The 17,223-nt window shown below is 42.7% G+C and overlaps 1 protein-coding gene across 1 annotated transcript; it reads left to right on the forward strand.

Moving 5' to 3' along the window:
- Positions 1-1,302: 1,302 nt before the first annotated feature.
- On the forward strand, positions 1,303-5,321 carry LOC125531048 (26S proteasome regulatory subunit 6B homolog). Its single transcript, XM_087543044.1, has 6 exons — positions 1,303-1,803; positions 2,763-2,993; positions 3,509-3,667; positions 3,972-4,124; positions 4,516-4,599; positions 4,896-5,321. The coding sequence occupies exons 1-6, from the start codon at positions 1,318-1,320 to the stop codon at positions 5,028-5,030; spliced, it is 1,248 nt and encodes a 415-aa protein (XP_087399170.1). The 5' UTR covers positions 1,303-1,317; the 3' UTR covers positions 5,031-5,321.
- Positions 5,322-17,223: the final 11,902 nt, after the last annotated feature.

Below are 17,223 nucleotides of genomic sequence, written 5' to 3' on the forward strand. Positions count from 1 at the left end.
GTTGCTAGATTGGACTTCATCGAGCTAGAGAAAGGTTGAAAAGACCTTATTCCAACCACCACCATCGACACCGGTAGGGAAACAAAACAAAAAAAAGCATAAGGGAACATGAACTTATATTCCCCTAAAAAAAGGAAACATGAAATTATGCAACCTAAAAAATACGAAAGTAATGGGTCCCCACTCCTCTCGACACGACGAACCACCAGACAAGATAGAGGAGTGGGTCGTGGCGACAGCATGAAGAAGACTTTGGTGACGACTATACTTAGAAAAATGAAGAGGTAGAACGGTTTTAATAATGAGATGATGGTGTAACAACAGGGATTTGGTCATCACATTGGTCTGTCCGCCTCTTTTCAAACATATAAACATACCTTAACTCGTTCAGTTAATACGGCTTGGGCAAGCAACATTGAGTTCTATTCATGCATCTTTCCCCGATACTAACTACCACAAATGTCTGCTCTAACTACTACCTGGGGCCCTAACATCTCCCACGTCCAACGGTTGGCCGGTAGTAAAAAAGAGTGGTGACCAACCCCTTTCGTTTTCTTAGTTCTACAGTTACTCCTTATTTTTCTTAATTTTTAGTTCTCTGATGGCATCTATGAGGTGGTACCGGTGATGACGCATCAATCTCGACAAAGGGACTGTGAGGGTAGGCATACAACCGAATGAAGAACACAAACGTTATGGTTTCGGGTTTGCTAAATCTCAGTCGACTAAGACTTAACGAAGTCTCAGTCGATGCTATATTCGTGAGATCTTACATAAAGATATGTGTAAAAAAATTCTTCTTTTCGGTATGTTTTGTCACTTAACTGAGACTTCGAGTGAGATCTAGCCACACCCTTATGATTTTCCTTTTTTTTATTTTCGATCGTTTTATATCTTGTTGTCTTTCTAACGTACTGTCTTACTTGATAATTATTCGATATGAATGCGTGTTTTTTTTCAAAAATAAAAAATAAAAAATACTCCCTCCATTTCTAAATACTTGTCTTTCTAGGCATTTCAACAAGTGACTACATACGGAGCAAAATGAGTGAATCTACACTCTAAAATATGTCTACATACATCCGTATGTAGTAGTCATTTGAAATGTCACGGAGGAAGTAGAAGAGATCGAATCCGTGTAAGTTTGGGGCATAGGCAAACAAAGTGGCCCGGCTACTACTGCTGCCTTTCCCTTCTTCCAAGCAAATCACTGTTCGCGTCTCGGTTCCTCTGCACACATCTGCGCTCCTCTCGACGGATCGGAACCGCAGACCCGCCCCCGCCACCGAACCCTAGCCCCCCGCCCCGCCGCCCGCGATGTCGGCCGCGGCCGTCGCGCCGAGCCCGCCGGCGCCGCTCCCGTCGGCGCCCCCGCCGTCCTACCCCGCGGCGGCCCCCGCCCCCTCCGCCGAGGACGACGACGACCTCTACGGCCGCCTCAAGTCCCTCCAGCGCCACATGGAGTTCGTCGAGATCCAGGAGGAGTACGTCAAGGACGAGCAGAAGAACCTGAAGCGCGAGCTGCTGCGCGCGCAGGAGGAGGTCAAGCGGATCCAGTCGGTGCCGCTCGTCATCGGCCAGTTCATGGAGATGGTCGACGGCAACAACGGCATCGTCGGCTCCACCACCGGCAGCAACTACTACGTGCGCATCCTCAGCACCATCAACCGCGAGCTGCTCAAGCCCTCCGCCTCCGTCGCCCTGCACCGCCACTCCAACGCCCTCGTCGACGTCCTGCCCCCCGAGGCCGACTCGAGCATCTCGCTCCTGGCCTCCTCCGAGAAGCCCAACGTCCTCTACTCGGTATGGGTTTCTCAGATCCGTGTGCGCCCTAGCTCAATTTTATGTTATATTAAGGATTGCTGTCTTCAATTTTGCCAACCCTAGATACATTTGGGACCCTGAATTTGTTGACCACCTTAGGATTCACACTAGCTGGTCTCTGTAACATGTATGTTATCTGCTTCTGCTATCAGTTATTTGCCCATAGTAATAGTAGTAGCAGCACGGTCATGGTTTCTTAGCACAATTGTTCAGTGAGCAGTAGATTTTTGGCAGATAGGTTGGTGGTATGTTGGATTTGCCTGTGACCTGTGTTCAATTTGGGTCTACTTCATGTAGATTATGGCATCCTTTTAGTAGATATGAACTGGTTGCGCTATAATAGTAGATATTGGCGATGTTTGCAAAGGAATTGCTTTGCTGGACATTCAAGTGTGCTTCAGTTGTTTCGGCAGTTATGTATGTATATAATCTCTGCAGCTTTTATGCTGGTAGTAGAAGTGCTGAATTTCTGATAAACAAGAAGAGATTGCTATGCGTTGACTTGCTTCCACATTTTCTCTTGCTAGCTACTCTTTAAAATGCTGGGATCAGTTCTGGAGACTGGCCGGCAATTTTAGTACTGCGGGTGCATTTCCTTTTAGCAGGTTATAAAATAAAACTATTCTAGCCAACATAATAGACGATCTCAAATTACCATAGTACTGTAGGAATGGTCTAATAAATCCTTTAAATTTTATGCTATTTGTGGCTTTCTTACTTCAGCATCGTATGCCCATGCAATGATTTGATCCTGTGTCGTTTTTTCCTATCCTTAAGGCCGGCCAAGATTGAACACTTTATTTCCTGAGAATTATGTGCATAACATGACCAGAACTTTTCAATTTATGAAGTCTGTATCTTTGTGAATTATGGAAGTTGTTTCATACAGTGAATTAAAAAGAAGTCAATAACAATTTGCTATGTTCTGTTATGTTCAGGACATTGGAGGATGTGATATCCAAAAACAAGAAATTCGGGAGGCAGTTGAGCTACCATTGACACACCATGAATTGTACAAGCAGATTGGTATAGATCCACCAAGAGGGGTGCTGCTCTATGGTCCTCCAGGCACTGGCAAGACCATGCTTGCTAAAGCTGTGGCACATCACACTACTGCTGCTTTTATCAGAGTGGTTGGTTCAGAGTTTGTGCAGAAGTACTTGGGTGAGGTAAGATGCGGATAGTTGTAACATGCATATATTAAACCTTGTTTCTGCACTCAGTTCTCCTTTTCGTTCTTACGGAAAACATTGCATGTGTTAAGCGTTGATCATGTAATAGATGCCTAGTTTGTTAGGTATTTGTTAGGTTTTCTTGTTTATGCTCAAGATTTCCTGCGTAATTTTTTTGCACGTGTTTGAACTGAAGTGTTCCGGAGAGATCCGTTAACACAAGGTTACAAGAATAAAACTACCTAAGCAGTGCCTGTGAACTGTGAACATCTGACGCAACTTCATTTTGTTTGTATTCTGTATAGTTACTGTATGCATTACCAACGCAAGTAAACTACTGTTAATATAGCCTACGATTCATGCTGTCAGTGATATTACGTATTGCTTCTTAATGTTTCTGGTAGTGGTTCATACATTACACTTTACACAAGAATTTGCTACCTGAAGCTTTTCTCCGGTTTGCTACCTATCAGTTCTTTTGTTGATGCATTGTATCATTTATCTCACCTTAGGGCCCAAGGATGGTTCGAGATGTATTCCGCTTAGCTAAAGAGAATGCCCCGGCTATAATATTCATTGATGAGGTTGATGCTATAGCCACTGCTCGATTCGATGCTCAGACCGGGGCTGACCGAGAAGTTCAGCGTATTCTGATGGAGCTATTGAATCAGGTAAAGTTTCTAGCTGTACTTGGTTTGCTGGAATTCAGGTTGTTTGCCACTAATCCTAGAATATCATGCATTTCGAACATGCATATAGATGTAAATGAAAAAAGAAAAGCACTTACTTAGATTGTAAAGCTCAGTTGTTTAGTTCCGATTTTACAAAATGTGTGCACACCCTTAGGAATAATATCTGTGATTTTTTTAGGATAGGAAGTAACTCCTGGAAAAGGCTATTGTTAAGACTATGACATGCAACTTTCTCATGCCTTGAGGAGGGGTTTGAGTATCTCATTGTGAACTTTGTATGCAGATGGATGGATTTGATCAAACAGTTAATGTGAAGGTTATAATGGCAACCAATCGGGCAGATACTCTAGATCCTGCTCTGTTGCGTCCAGGAAGACTGGACAGGAAAATCGAGTTCCCCCTGCCGGACCGGAGGCAGAAGAGGCTTGTTTTCCAAGTAAGTTTCTTTGTAAATACTTTACATGGTATGCTTTTCAAAATATTACTGATAGTTGTTTGGAAAGTCTTCTCTATATTACAGTGTAGTAGATTGTATTGATGGTCTTGTATTCATAGTTCTTGCACTTGCAGTCATTTTCTTTAGAGTAGTAAATGGCTCTCAAACCTTTTATCTTTTTTTAAAAGAAAGTGGTGAACAAGGCAGATCTTTTGGTTGCAAGGATAATTTTTGGTACCTAAATTGACCTAGAGCTCCAACTAGTAACTAATTAGTTATGAGCTTGCATCTAAGACTAAAATTTAACTACTGAAAATCTTTGTTTCTTGAACCTTTTCTTGGATTATATTTCGTGTGCATCTGATATTTATGATGGCCTCCTTTGTTTCAGGTTTGTACTGCTAAGATGAACTTGAGTGACGAGGTTGATTTGGAAGATTATGTCTCCAGACCTGATAAAATCAGTGCTGCTGATGTGAGTGCCTTCTCACTATGTTGAACAGTCTCTTCACTCGTACTACTGCAGCATAGGAAATTCATTGCCTCAGATCAATTAGGCCATGATAATTGATAACAGTTCTGCAAATCCCTTACTCTTAAAGTTTATCATAGTTAATGTACATTCTGCCCACCTTACATTTGTTCCATATTGACACCTATAATAGCAGTAGCATCGCCTTATTATGACATGTCATGTAGTAATTGATATTGTAAATTATGCACCCTTTTCCTCCTTCCTTTTTTAATGTTAATTGTGTCATTCTTTTTCAGATCACTGCTATTTGCCAGGAAGCTGGCATGCATGCTGTCCGCAAAAATCGCTATGTTATCCTCCCCAAGGACTTCGAGAAGGGTTACCGAACCAACGTCAAGAAGCCTGAGACAGACTTTGACTTCTACAAATGAGGCAACAAACTGTTAAGAGGATGCTTTATTTCCTACAGGCGACATGATTATAACAGTGTCTAGATGAATTTGTGGATAGTTGCCTGATAGTAATATCCTTGTATCCCGGTGCTCCTGTAGTTTGCACGTTCAGTCTCACCAGTGTTGTTAAGCTACTTGTCTGTACAATTCCTTCTTCCTAAAGTTTCGGTTGACCATTTTGTGCTTGTGGAGGCTGTAATTTGTCTTCCAAAGGAGAACTGAGTACCCCCTTTTCGTTCTTAAAAATTAAAGTGCATTAATCTTTTTGAATTTTAAACTTTTTCATATTTGATGAACGTTATATTAAATATTAACATTTAATGTACCAAGTTATCTATCGTGAAATGTATTTTTATATTTATTTATTTGATACTGGAGATGTTGATATTTTTCTGTGCCAATATAAAAAGCACAACTAGATCTGATCTGAGCTAAAATAAAGATGATGTTTCTTTTAATTCCAAAAACGAATAAGCTTTTCAGCTCTTGGTATCCCACATGGCGATGGTGGTGTGCTCTCTCGTCGGAAGCTGAAGAACTGATGGTCAAAGTCAGATTCGGCACCATTATGTTTTAATATTCCCATTGTCACAAACTCCAAATTTGCATCAAATATATACATAGTATTATATATTTAAGGCCCTACATTACACAAGGAAATAACTAGAATGTCTATAAAGCCACATTTTTTATTCTACCGGAAATGTCTATAAACCAAAAAAAACCTATCTTCAAAATTTTGAAGCGGCCATACCATTTTGAATTCAACTTCAGAAAATTGTGCAATCCCCGAGCAGTTTCACTACATGGTTGCATATTGAGGTATACCACCTTCCTCAAATGTCCTCTCAGTCGAGTGCATCTCAACATTTCTTCATATTATTTTGAGCCTGTAGCAGGTTTTTTTCTTCTTCTTCAGCATATCGTTTCTACAAGTGTGACGTGGGCTTTAGGTGATGCATGCATGGAACAAAGATCTCATTTATCCGTGGTAGTGGGATTACAGGCGCCAGGGCGTTCCCCTTTCATGAACTATCAGAGGGGTTTCAGGAGGGCAGCACGGTCGGGTCCATTCTCCTGGGCTATGGGCTGAGCTTGCAGCCCAGTGTGGTCCAAGTCAAGACTGGGCCAAACGTGGGGGCCTAGAGCTAGGTGGATGACATCAAAGTAGAGGAAGGGGGAGCTCCTATTTGGCCCTGTAGGCGTCTGTTGGAGAAGTGGCGCCTACAGCGACCAGCACCAGGCAGCAGCCAATTAAATATCACTCCATCGCTCCCTTCGGATTCGCTTTGGCTCGCTCACTGAAAAATAATCGTTGCTCCATCGCCTCGCTTGTATTTTGTTTTCTGGCTGTGTTGCGCTGCTAGTTCAGGAAAAAGACCTTCCTCCATGTTTTTATATTTTGAATATGTTTGTGAAATTAAAAAGTTCATAGATTTATTAAAAATATTCATGGGTTAAAAAAGTTCAAGAAATTGGGAAAAAATTACACAAATAAAAAATAACAACTTATGATAAACGTTCATCAATTTTGAAAAACTTTCATCAATTTTTATAAAAGCATCATCGAATTTGAAAAAGTTCATCGATTTTGAAACAAAGGTCATTGATTTTGAAAATTGTTCATTGATTTTGAGGAAAGGATGAGTGATTTTTAAGAAAATTCATTGGTTTTTTTAAGAATCATTTAATTTGAAAACAAATCCTCAATTTTCAAAAAAGTTCATCGATTTGGAAAAAATCGTTGATTCCGAAAAAAACTTCATCGATATACAATATTTTTCATCTATTTTGAGTAAAATCTCAATAATTTGAATAATAGTTCATCGATTTCTTTAAAAGTTCACAAATCTGAAAAGAAGTTCATGAATTTTGAAAACAGTTCATTGCATTTGAAAAAAAAAGTTCATCAATTTTGAATATAAAATTCATCAGATTTGAAAAAAAGTTCATCGATTTTTTTAAAGTTTGCAAAAATATTTAAAAGTTCATTTATTTTTTAAAAAAGTTAATCAAATTTGAAAAAAATCATTCAAATAGAAAAAAGTTCATAAATTTTGGAAAAAAATCATTGATTTGAAAAGGTTCACAAATATAAAAAGAAATATAAAACAGGAAACAAAAAAAGAAAAGAAGAAATATTGAAAACGTAGGGGGGGGGGGAGGGGGAGGGTGCATTTCCTATACATAGAAATGTAAAACAAGAAATAGGTATTCACAAGTGTTGAGGTGGCGTAGTGGTTAGTGTAGTCCACTCGGAAGGAAGAGATCGTGGGTTCAATCCCTATCAATCGCACTCGCCCCCCTCCCCCCCCTCCAAGCGCCAAATTGGGTCCGCCAAGGAAATGCATATCAATAATGGAAGACATATGCATAGGTGATATCCTGTCTGAAATCAAAGTACCATGGAGACATTCATGAGAGTAGGAGAATTTTTTTAGTTCTATTATTATGTGCATAGGACATCAAAGTATAGCTTTACTTGGAACATATTTCAAGTCAAAGTGGAACCTAATTGTTTTGGAGTACCTTTCGAAAGGGAGGCTAAAGATCCGCCTCATCAATCAATTAAGTAGAAGACAATTGCCCACATCATTAACGAAAAACTAGGAGAAAACCATCGTGAATTGATGAGAGACACCCACACATAACCCCACACACACCTCAAAAAAGAGGGTCCCGTCAAGATTGCACACCAGAATCATCGCCATCACTTCACCCCAACAGGCATCATCACCCTCCCTAAACTTTGAGCAAGCGATCCTGATTTCGTCGAATATGAACATTGACCCAAACCTCGTCGTAGAGGTTGTGTGGAAATACAAGAAGACCCATGCCAGAACTCAGCCATCCGTACCGAGAACAACGCTTATGGAGAGCTATGAAGGAAAAACTATGCAAGGTTGGCGCCGTGGAAGACCATCAAACATATCATCTTCTGCCTGTCATCGTCGCTATAGGGCCTCCGCCGCCGCAGCTTTGACTTCACCGTAATAAAACAATCCAAGATAACCCCATGGACACACGGGAGAAGAGCCGACTAGCTCAATCATTGTCGCACCTCCAACATCACTCGCCCCATCATTGTTTCCACATATGCCAACAATGTTGTCGTCCACTTGTCCCGCTTGTCGATGCCCAGCTCCAAAGATAAAGCCCCCAAGAGGGGAAATGACACCGACATGTCGCCATCCTCCAATCACATGACCCAACGTTCCCCAGAGCCGCAACAACGATCAGATCCATGCAGAAGGGGTGTGGTAGTAGTGATGCCATGCCTCCACAAAGGTAAATGGTTCCTGGGCCGCCACCATCGCTGTATCTTCACTCGAGCTCCCCCACACGCCCTCAGCCGCATAGACTGGCACAAACAAGCCCACCAACCATCTTCGCCACCACCACCGAACATGCCCGATGAGGAGGATGCACAAACCAGCCGCCATAGTCACCCACACCTCATGTAGACCACCGGAAGCTAGCCTGCTGCATAGGCGAGCAGATCCATTAACGATCGATCGGGAGTACGACCACCAACGGAACACGAGCCGCTACGCCTTGTCGGGCACCAAGTGAAGGAAATATGCCCTAGAGGCAATAATAAAGTTATTATTTATTTCCTTATATCATGATAAATGTTTATTATTCATGCTAGAATTGTATTAACCGGAAACATAATACATGTGTGAATACATAGACAAACAGAGTGTCACTAGTATGCCTCTACTTGACTAGCTCGTTGATCAAAGATGGTTATGTTTCCTAACCATAGACATGAGTTGTCATTTGATTAACAGGATCACATCATTAGGAGAATGATGTGATTGACTTGACCCATTCCGTTAGCATAGCACTTGGTCGTTTAGTTTGTTGCTATTGCTTTCTTCATGACTTATACATTTTCCTAAGACTATGAGATTATGCAACTCCCGTTTACCGGAGGAACACTTTGTGTGCTACCAAACATCACAACATAACTGGGTGATTATAAAGGTGCTCTACAGGTGTCTCCGAAGGTACTTGTTGGGTTGGCGTATTTAGAGATTAGGATTTGTCACTCCGATTGTCGGAGAGGTATCTCTGGGCCCTCTCGGTAATGCACATCACTTAAGCCTTGCAAGCATTGCAACTAATGAGTTAGTTGCAGGATGGTGTATTACGGAACGAGTAAAGAGACTTGCCGGTAACGAGATTGAACTAGGTATTGAGATACCGACGGTCGAATCTCGGGCAAGTAACATACCGATGATAAAGGGAACAACGTATGTTGTTATGCGGTCTGACCGATAAAGTTCTTCGTAGAATATGTGGGAGCCAATATGAGCATCCAGGTTCCGCTATTGGTTACTGACCGGAGACGTGTCTCGGTCATGTCTACATTGTTCTCAAACCCGTAGGGTCCGCACGCTTAAGGTTTCGATGACAGTTATATTATGAGTTTATGAGTTTTGATGTACCGAAGGAGTTCGGAGTCCCGGATGAGATCGGGGACATGACGAGGAGTCTCGAAATGGTCGAGACATAAAGATCGATATATTGGACGACTATATTTGGACACCGGAAAGGTTCCGGGTGAGATTGGGACAATACGGGATCACCGGGAGGTTATCGGAACCCCCCCCCCCCCCCCCCGGGAGGTATATGGGCCTTATTGGGCCTTAGTGGAAAGGAGGGGAAATGAGCAAGGGAGGGGGCGCCCCCCCCCAAGCCCAATCCGAATTGGGAGGGGGGCCGGCTCCCCCTTTCCTTCCTCCCTCCTTCCTCTTCCTTCCCTCTCCTACTCCTAATAGGAAAAAGGGGAGTCCTGCTCCCTGTGGGAGTTGGACTCCCCCTTAGGGCGCGCCACCCTCCTTGGCTGGCCCCCTCCTCCACTCCTTTATATACGGGGGCAGGAGGGCACCCTGTAGACACAACAATTGATCATTGATCTCTTAGCCGTGTGCGGTGCCCCCCTCCACCATAATCCTCGATAATATTGTAGCGGTGCTTAGGCGAAGCCCTGCGACGGTAGAACATCAAGATCGTCACCACGCCGTCGTGCTGACGGAACTCATCCCCGACACTTTGCTGGATCGGAGTCCGGGGATCGTCATCGAGCTGAATGTGTGCTAGAACTCGGAGGTGCCGTAGTTTCGGTGCTTGATCGGTCGGGCCGTGAAGACGTACGACTACATCAACCGCGTTGTGCTAACGCTTCCGCTTTCGGTCTACGAGGGTACGTGGACAACACTCTCCCCTCTCGTTGCTATGCATCACCATGATCTTGCGTGTACGTAGGAATTTTTTTGAAATTACTACGTTCCCCAACAGTGGCATCCGAGCCTAGGCTTTATGCGTTGATGTTATGCACGAGTAGAACACAAGTGAGTTGTGAGCGATATAAGTCATACTGCTTACCAGCATGTCATACTTTGGTTCGGCGGTATTGTTGGATGAAGCGGCCCAGACCGATATTACGCGTACGCTTACGCGAGACTGGTTCTACCGACGTGCTTTGCACACAGGTGGCTGGCGGGTGTCAGTTTCTCCAACTTTAGTTGAACCGAGTGTGGCTACGCCCGGTCCTTGCGAAGGTTAAAACAGCGGTAGCGGTAGTCGTGGAAGCATAAGATTGGCGAGATGACAACGATGCGACGATGGTGATCAAGGTGTCGCGCCGGTGACGATGGTGATCATGACGGTGCTTCGGAGATGGAGATCATAAGCACAAGATGATGATGGCCATATCATATCACTTATATTGATTGCATGTGATGTTTATATTTTATGCATCTTATCTTGCTTTGATTGACGGTAGCATTATAAGATGATCTCTCACTAAATTTCAAGATAAAAGTGTTCTCCCTGAGTATGCACCGTTGCCAAAGTTCGTCGTGCCCAGACACCATGTGATGATCGGGTGTGATAAGCTCTACGTCCATCTACAACGGGTGCAAGCCAGTTTTGCACACGCAGAATACTCAGGTTAAACTTGATGAGCCTAGCATATGCAGATATGGCCTCGGAACACTGAGACCGAAAGGTTGAGCGTGAATCATATAGTAGATATGATCAACATATTGATGTTCACCATTGAAAGCTACTCTATTTCACGTGATGATCGGTTATGGTTTAGTTGATTTGGATCACGTGATCACTTAGAAGATTAGAGGGATGCCTTTCTAAGTGGGAGTTCTTAAGTAATATGATTAATTGAACTTAAATTTATCATGAACTTAGTCCTGGTAGTATTAGCATATCTATGTTGTAGATCAATAGCTTGCGTTTAGCTCCCCTGTTTTATTTTTGATATGTTCCTAGAGAAAACTAAGTTGAAAGATGTTAGTAGCAATGATGCGGATTGGATCCGTGATCTGAGGTTTATCCTCATTGCTGCACAGAAGAATTATGTCCTTGATGCACCGCTAGGTGACAAACCTATTGCAGGAGCAGATGCAGATGTTATGAACGTTTGGCTAGCTCAATATGATGACTACTTGATAGTTTAGTGCACCATGCTTAACAGCTTAGAATCGGGATTTCAAAGACGTTTTGAACGTCATGGACCATATGAGATGTTCCAGGAGTTGAAGTTAATATTTCAAGTAAATACCCGAGTTGAGAGATATGAAGTCTCCAACAAGTTCTATAGCTAAAAGATGGAGGAGAATAGCTCAAGCAGTGAGCATGTGCTCAGATTGTCTGGGTACTACAATCGCTTGAATCAAGTGGGAGTTAATCTTCCAGATAAAATAGTGATTGATAGAATTCTCTAGTCACCATCACCAAGTTAGTAGAACTTCGTGATGAACTATAATATGCAAGGGATAACGGAAACGATTCCCAAGCTCTTCGTGATGCTGAAATCGACGAAGGTAGAAATCAAGAAAAGCATCAAGTGTTGATGGTAAACAAAATCACTAGTTTCAAGTAAAGGGACAAAGGGAGGGGGAACTTCAAGAAGAACAGCAAGCAAGTTGCTGCTCAAGTGAAAAAACCCAAGTCTGGACCTAAGCCAGAAACTGAGTGCTTCTACTGCAAAGGGACTGGTCACTGGAAGCGAAACTACCCCAAGTAATTGGCGGATAAGAAGGATGGCAAAGTGAACAAAGGTATATTTGATATACATATTATTGATGTGTATATTACTAGTGTTCGTAGCAACCCCTGGTATTTGATACTGTTTCAGTTGCTAAGAGTAGTAACTCGAAACGGGAGTTGCAGAATGAATAGAGACTAGTAAAGGGTGAAGTAACGATGTGTGTTGGAAGTAGTTCCAAGATTGATACGATCATCATCGCACACTCCCTATACTTTCGGGATTAGTGTTGAACCTAAATAAGTGTTATTTGGTGTTTGCGTTGAGCATGAATATGATTTGATCATGTTTATTGCAATACGGTTATTCATGTAAGTTAGAGAATAATTGTTGTTCTGTTTACATGAATAAAACCTTCTATGGTCATATACCCAATGAAAATGGTTTGTTGGATCTCGATCGTGGTGATACACATTTTTATAACATTGAAGCCAAAAGATGCAAAGTTAATAATGATAGTGCAACTTATTTGTGCACTGCCGGTTAGGTTATATCGGTGTAAAGCGCATGAAGAAAATCCATGCTGATGGGCTTTTGGAATCACTTGATTATGAATCAGTTGATGCTTGCGAACCATGCCTCATGGGCAAGATGACTAAGACTCCGTTCTCCGGAACAATGGAGCGAGCAACAAATTTGTTGGAAATCATACATACTGATGTATGTGGTCCGATGAATATTGAGGCTCGCGGCAGGTATCATTATTTCTGATCTTCACAGATGATTTGAGCAGATATGAGTATATCTACTTGATGAAACACAAGTCTGAAACATTTGAAAAGTTCAAAGAATTTCAGAGTGAAGTGGAGAATTATCGTAACAAAAATAAAAGTATCTACGATATGATCGCAGAAGTAAAATATTTAAGTTACGAGTTTGGCCTTCAGTTAAAACAATGTGAAATAGTTTCACTACTCACGCCACCTGGAACACCATTACAGTGTAATGGTGTGTCCGAACATCGTAACCGTACTTTATTAGATATGGTGTGATCTATGATGTCTCTTACTGATTTACCACTATCGTTTTGGGGTTATGCATTAGAGACAGCTACATTCACATTAAATAGGGTACCGTCTAAATCCGTTGAGACGACACCGTATGAATTATGGTTTGGCAAGAAACCTAAGCTGTCGTTTCTTAAAGTTTGAGGTTGCAATGCTTATGTGAAAAAGTTTCAACCTGATTAGCTCAAACCCAAATCGGAGTAGTGCATCTTCATAGGATACCCAATAGAAAATGTTGGGTACACCTTCTATCACAGATCCGAAGGCAAGATATTCATTGCTGAGAATGGATCCTTTCTAGAGAAGGAGTTTCTCTCGAAAGAAGTGAGTGGGAGGAAAGTAGAACTTGATGATGTAACTGTACCTGCTCCCTTATTGGAAAGTAGTTCATTGCAGAAATCTGTTCCTGTGACTACTACACCAATTAGTGAGGAAGCTAATGATGATGATCATGTAACTTCAGATCAAGTTACTACCGAACCTTGTAGGTAAACCAGAGTGAGATCCGCACCAGAGTGGTACGGTAATCCTGTTCTGGAGGTCATGTTACTTGACCATGACGAGCCTATGAACTATGAGGAAGCGATGATGAGCCCAGATTCCGCGAAATGACTTGAGGCCATAAAATCTGAGATGGGATCCATGTATGAGAACAAAGTGTGGACTTTGGTTGACTTGTCCGATGATCAGCAAGCCATAAAAAAATGGATCTTCAAGAGGAAGACGGACGGTGATAGTAGTGTTACTATCTACAAAGCTAGAATTATCGCAAAAGGTTTTCGACAAGTTCAAGGTGTTGACTACGATGAGAGTTTCTCACTCGTATCTATGCTTAAGTCTGTCCGAATCATGTTAGCAATTGCCGCATTTTATGAAATCTGGCAAATGGATAAACAAAACTGTATTCCTTAATGGATTTATTAAAGAAGAGTTGTATATGATGCAACCAGAAGGTTTTGTCAATCCTAAAGGTGCTAACAAAATATGCAAGCTCCAGCGATCCATCTATGAACTGGTGCAAGCATCTCAGAGTTGGAATATACGCTTTGATAAGTTGATCAAAGCATTTGGTTTTATACAGACTTTTGGAGAAGCCTGTATTTACAAGAAAGTGAGTGGGAGCTTTGTAGCATTTCTGATATTATATGTGGATGACATATTATTGATTGGAAATAATATAGAATTTCTGGATAGCATAAAGGGATACTTGAATAAGAGTTTTTCAATGAAAGACCTCGGTGAAGCTGCTTACATATTGAGCATCAAAATCTATAGAGATAGATCAAGATGCTTGATAAGTTTTTCAATGAGTACATACCTTGACAAGATTTTGAAGTAGTTCAAAATGGAACAGTCAAAGAAGGAGTTCTTGCCTGTGTTACAAGGTGTGAAGTTGAGTAAGACTCAAAACCCGACCACGGCAGAAGATAGAGGGAGAATGAAAGTCATTCCCTATGCCTTAGCCATAGGTTCTATAAAGTATGCCATGCTGTGTACCAGACCTATTGTATACCCTGCCCTGAGTTTGGCAAGGGAGTACAATAGTGATCTAGGAATAGATCACTGGACATTGGTCAAAATTATCCATAGTGGAATAAGGATATGTTTCTCGATTATGGAGGTGACAAAAGGTTCATCGTAAAGGGTTATGTCGATACAAGTTTTGACACTGATCCAGATGACTCTAAGTCTCAATCTGGATACATATTGAAAGTGGGCGCAATTAGATAGAATAGCTCCGTGCAGAGCATTGTTGATATAGAAATTTATAAAATACGTACGGATCTGAATGTGGCAGACCCGTTGACTAAACTTTTCTCACAAGCAAAACATGATCACACCTTAGTACTCTTTGGGTGTTAATCACATAGCGATGTGAACTAGATCATTGACTCTAGTAAACCCTTTGGGTGTTGGTTACATGTCGATGTGAACTATGGGTGTTAATCACATGGTGATGTGAACTATTGGTATTAAATCACATGGCGATGTGAACTAGATTATTGACTCTAGTGCAAGTGGGAGACTGAAGGAAATATACCCTAGAGGCAATAATAAAGTTATTATTTATTTCCTTATATCATGATAAATGTTTATTATTCATGCTAGAATTGTATTAACCGGAAACATAATACATGTGTGAATACATAGACAAACAGAGTGTCACTAGTATGCCTCTACTTGACTAGCTCGTTGATCAAAGATGGTTATGTTTCCTAACCATAGACATGAGTTGTCATTTGATTAACATGATCACATCATTAGGAGAATGATGTGATTGACTTGACCCATTCCGTTAGCATAGCACTTGATCGTTTAGTTTGTTGCTATTGCTTTCTTCATGACTTATACATGTTCCTAAGACTATGAGATTATGCAACTCCCGTTTACCGGAGGAACACTTTGTGTGCTACCAAACGTCACAACGTAACTGGGTGATTATAAAGGTGCTCTACAGGTGTCTCCGAAGGTACTTGTTGGGTTGACGTATTTCGAGATTAGGATTTGTCACTCCGATTGTCGGAGAGGTATCTCTGGGCCCTCTCGGTAATGCACATCACTTAAGCCTTGCAAGCATTGCAATTAATGAGTTAGTTGCAGGATGATGTATTACGAAACGAGTAAAGAGACTTGCCGGTAACGAAATTGAACTAGGTATTGAGATACCGACGATCGAATCTCGGGCAAGTAACATACCGATGATAAAGGGAACAACGTATGTTGTTATGCGGTCTGACCGATAAAGTTCTTCGTAGAATATGTGGGAGCCAATATGAGCATCCAGGTTCCGCTATTGGTTACTGACCGGAGACGTGTCTCGGTCATGTCTACATTGTTCTCGAACCCGTAGGGTCCGCACGCTTAAGGTTCCGATGACAGTTATATTATGAGTTTATGAGTTTTGATGTACTGAAGGAGTTCGGAGTCCAGGATGAGATCAGGGACATGATGAGGAGTCTCGAAATGGTCGAGACATAAAGATCGATATATTGGACGACTATGTTTGGACACTGGAAAGGTTCCGGATGAGATTGGGACAATACCGGATCACCGGGAGGTTATCGGAACCCCCCGGGAGGTATATGGGCCTTATTGGGCCTTAGTGGAAAGGAGGGGAAAGGAGCAAGCCCAATCCGAATTGGGAGGGGGGCCGACTCCCCCTTTCCTTCCTCCCTCCTTCCTCTTCCTTCCCTCTCCTACTCCTAATAGGAAAAAGGGGAGTCCTACTCCCTGTGGGAGTTGGACTTCCCCTTAGGGCGCGCCACCCTCCTTGGCTGGCCCCCTCCTCCACTCCTTTATATACGGGGGCAGGGGGCATCCCATAGACACAACAATTGATCATTGATCTCTTAGCCGTGTGCGGTGCCCCCCTTCACCATAATCCTCGATAATATTGTAGCGGTGCTTAGGCGAAGCCCTGCGACGGTAGAACATCAAGATCGTCACCATGCCGTCGTGCTGACGGAACTCATCCCCGACACTTTGCTGGATCGGAGTCCGGAGATCGTCATCGAGCTGAACGTGTGCTAGAACTCGGAGGTGCCGTAGTTTCGGTGCTTGATCGGTCGGGCCGTGAAGACGTACGACTACATCAACCGCGTTGTGCTAACGCTTCCGCTTTCGGTCTACGAGGGTACGTGGACAACACTCTCCCCTCTCGTTGCTATGCATCATCATGATCTTGCGTACACGTAGGAAATTTTTTAAAATTACTACGTTCCCCAACACCTAAGATGCCAAGAAACATAACCCGAGGCCAAGAACATCCACAGTTCTAGACCACATTCATGCACGAGACATGCTCATGCGCGCCACCGCCACACCACGGAGATACCTCACCAAGCCACCCAGGCCTCTGAGTCATGCCTGTTGAGTAGCAATGCCATCGTGCCCACTCCATTCAGTAGATCCGTGGTGCTCGAAGCCCCCCGCCCCCACGTGTCGGGCCCTGCATGTCCAAACCATGCCATCCTGCACAACCACACCAGCCGCCCGATGCAGCCACCTCATGCCGCCGCGCGGCCTTCACACGCCAGATCCACGCAGCCAGGAACCAGGTGCCCTCGCCGCTCTATGCATCCTGAACTTG

This window comes from Triticum urartu, chromosome 2A, assembly GCF_056163025.1.
Source record: "Triticum urartu cultivar PI428250 chromosome 2A, HENAU_Tu73, whole genome shotgun sequence".
Taxonomy (NCBI): domain Eukaryota; kingdom Viridiplantae; phylum Streptophyta; class Magnoliopsida; order Poales; family Poaceae; genus Triticum; species Triticum urartu.

Coding starts and splice junctions, on each gene's coding strand:
- LOC125531048 (XM_087543044.1), top strand. CDS start 1,318: ATGTCGGCCGCGGCCGTCGCGCCGAGCCCGCCGGCGCCGCTCCCGTCG. Junction 1,804..2,762: donor AGCCCAACGTCCTCTACTCG/GTATGGGTTTCT, acceptor TGTTATGTTCAG/GACATTGGAGGATGTGATAT. Junction 2,994..3,508: donor TGCAGAAGTACTTGGGTGAG/GTAAGATGCGGA, acceptor ATCTCACCTTAG/GGCCCAAGGATGGTTCGAGA.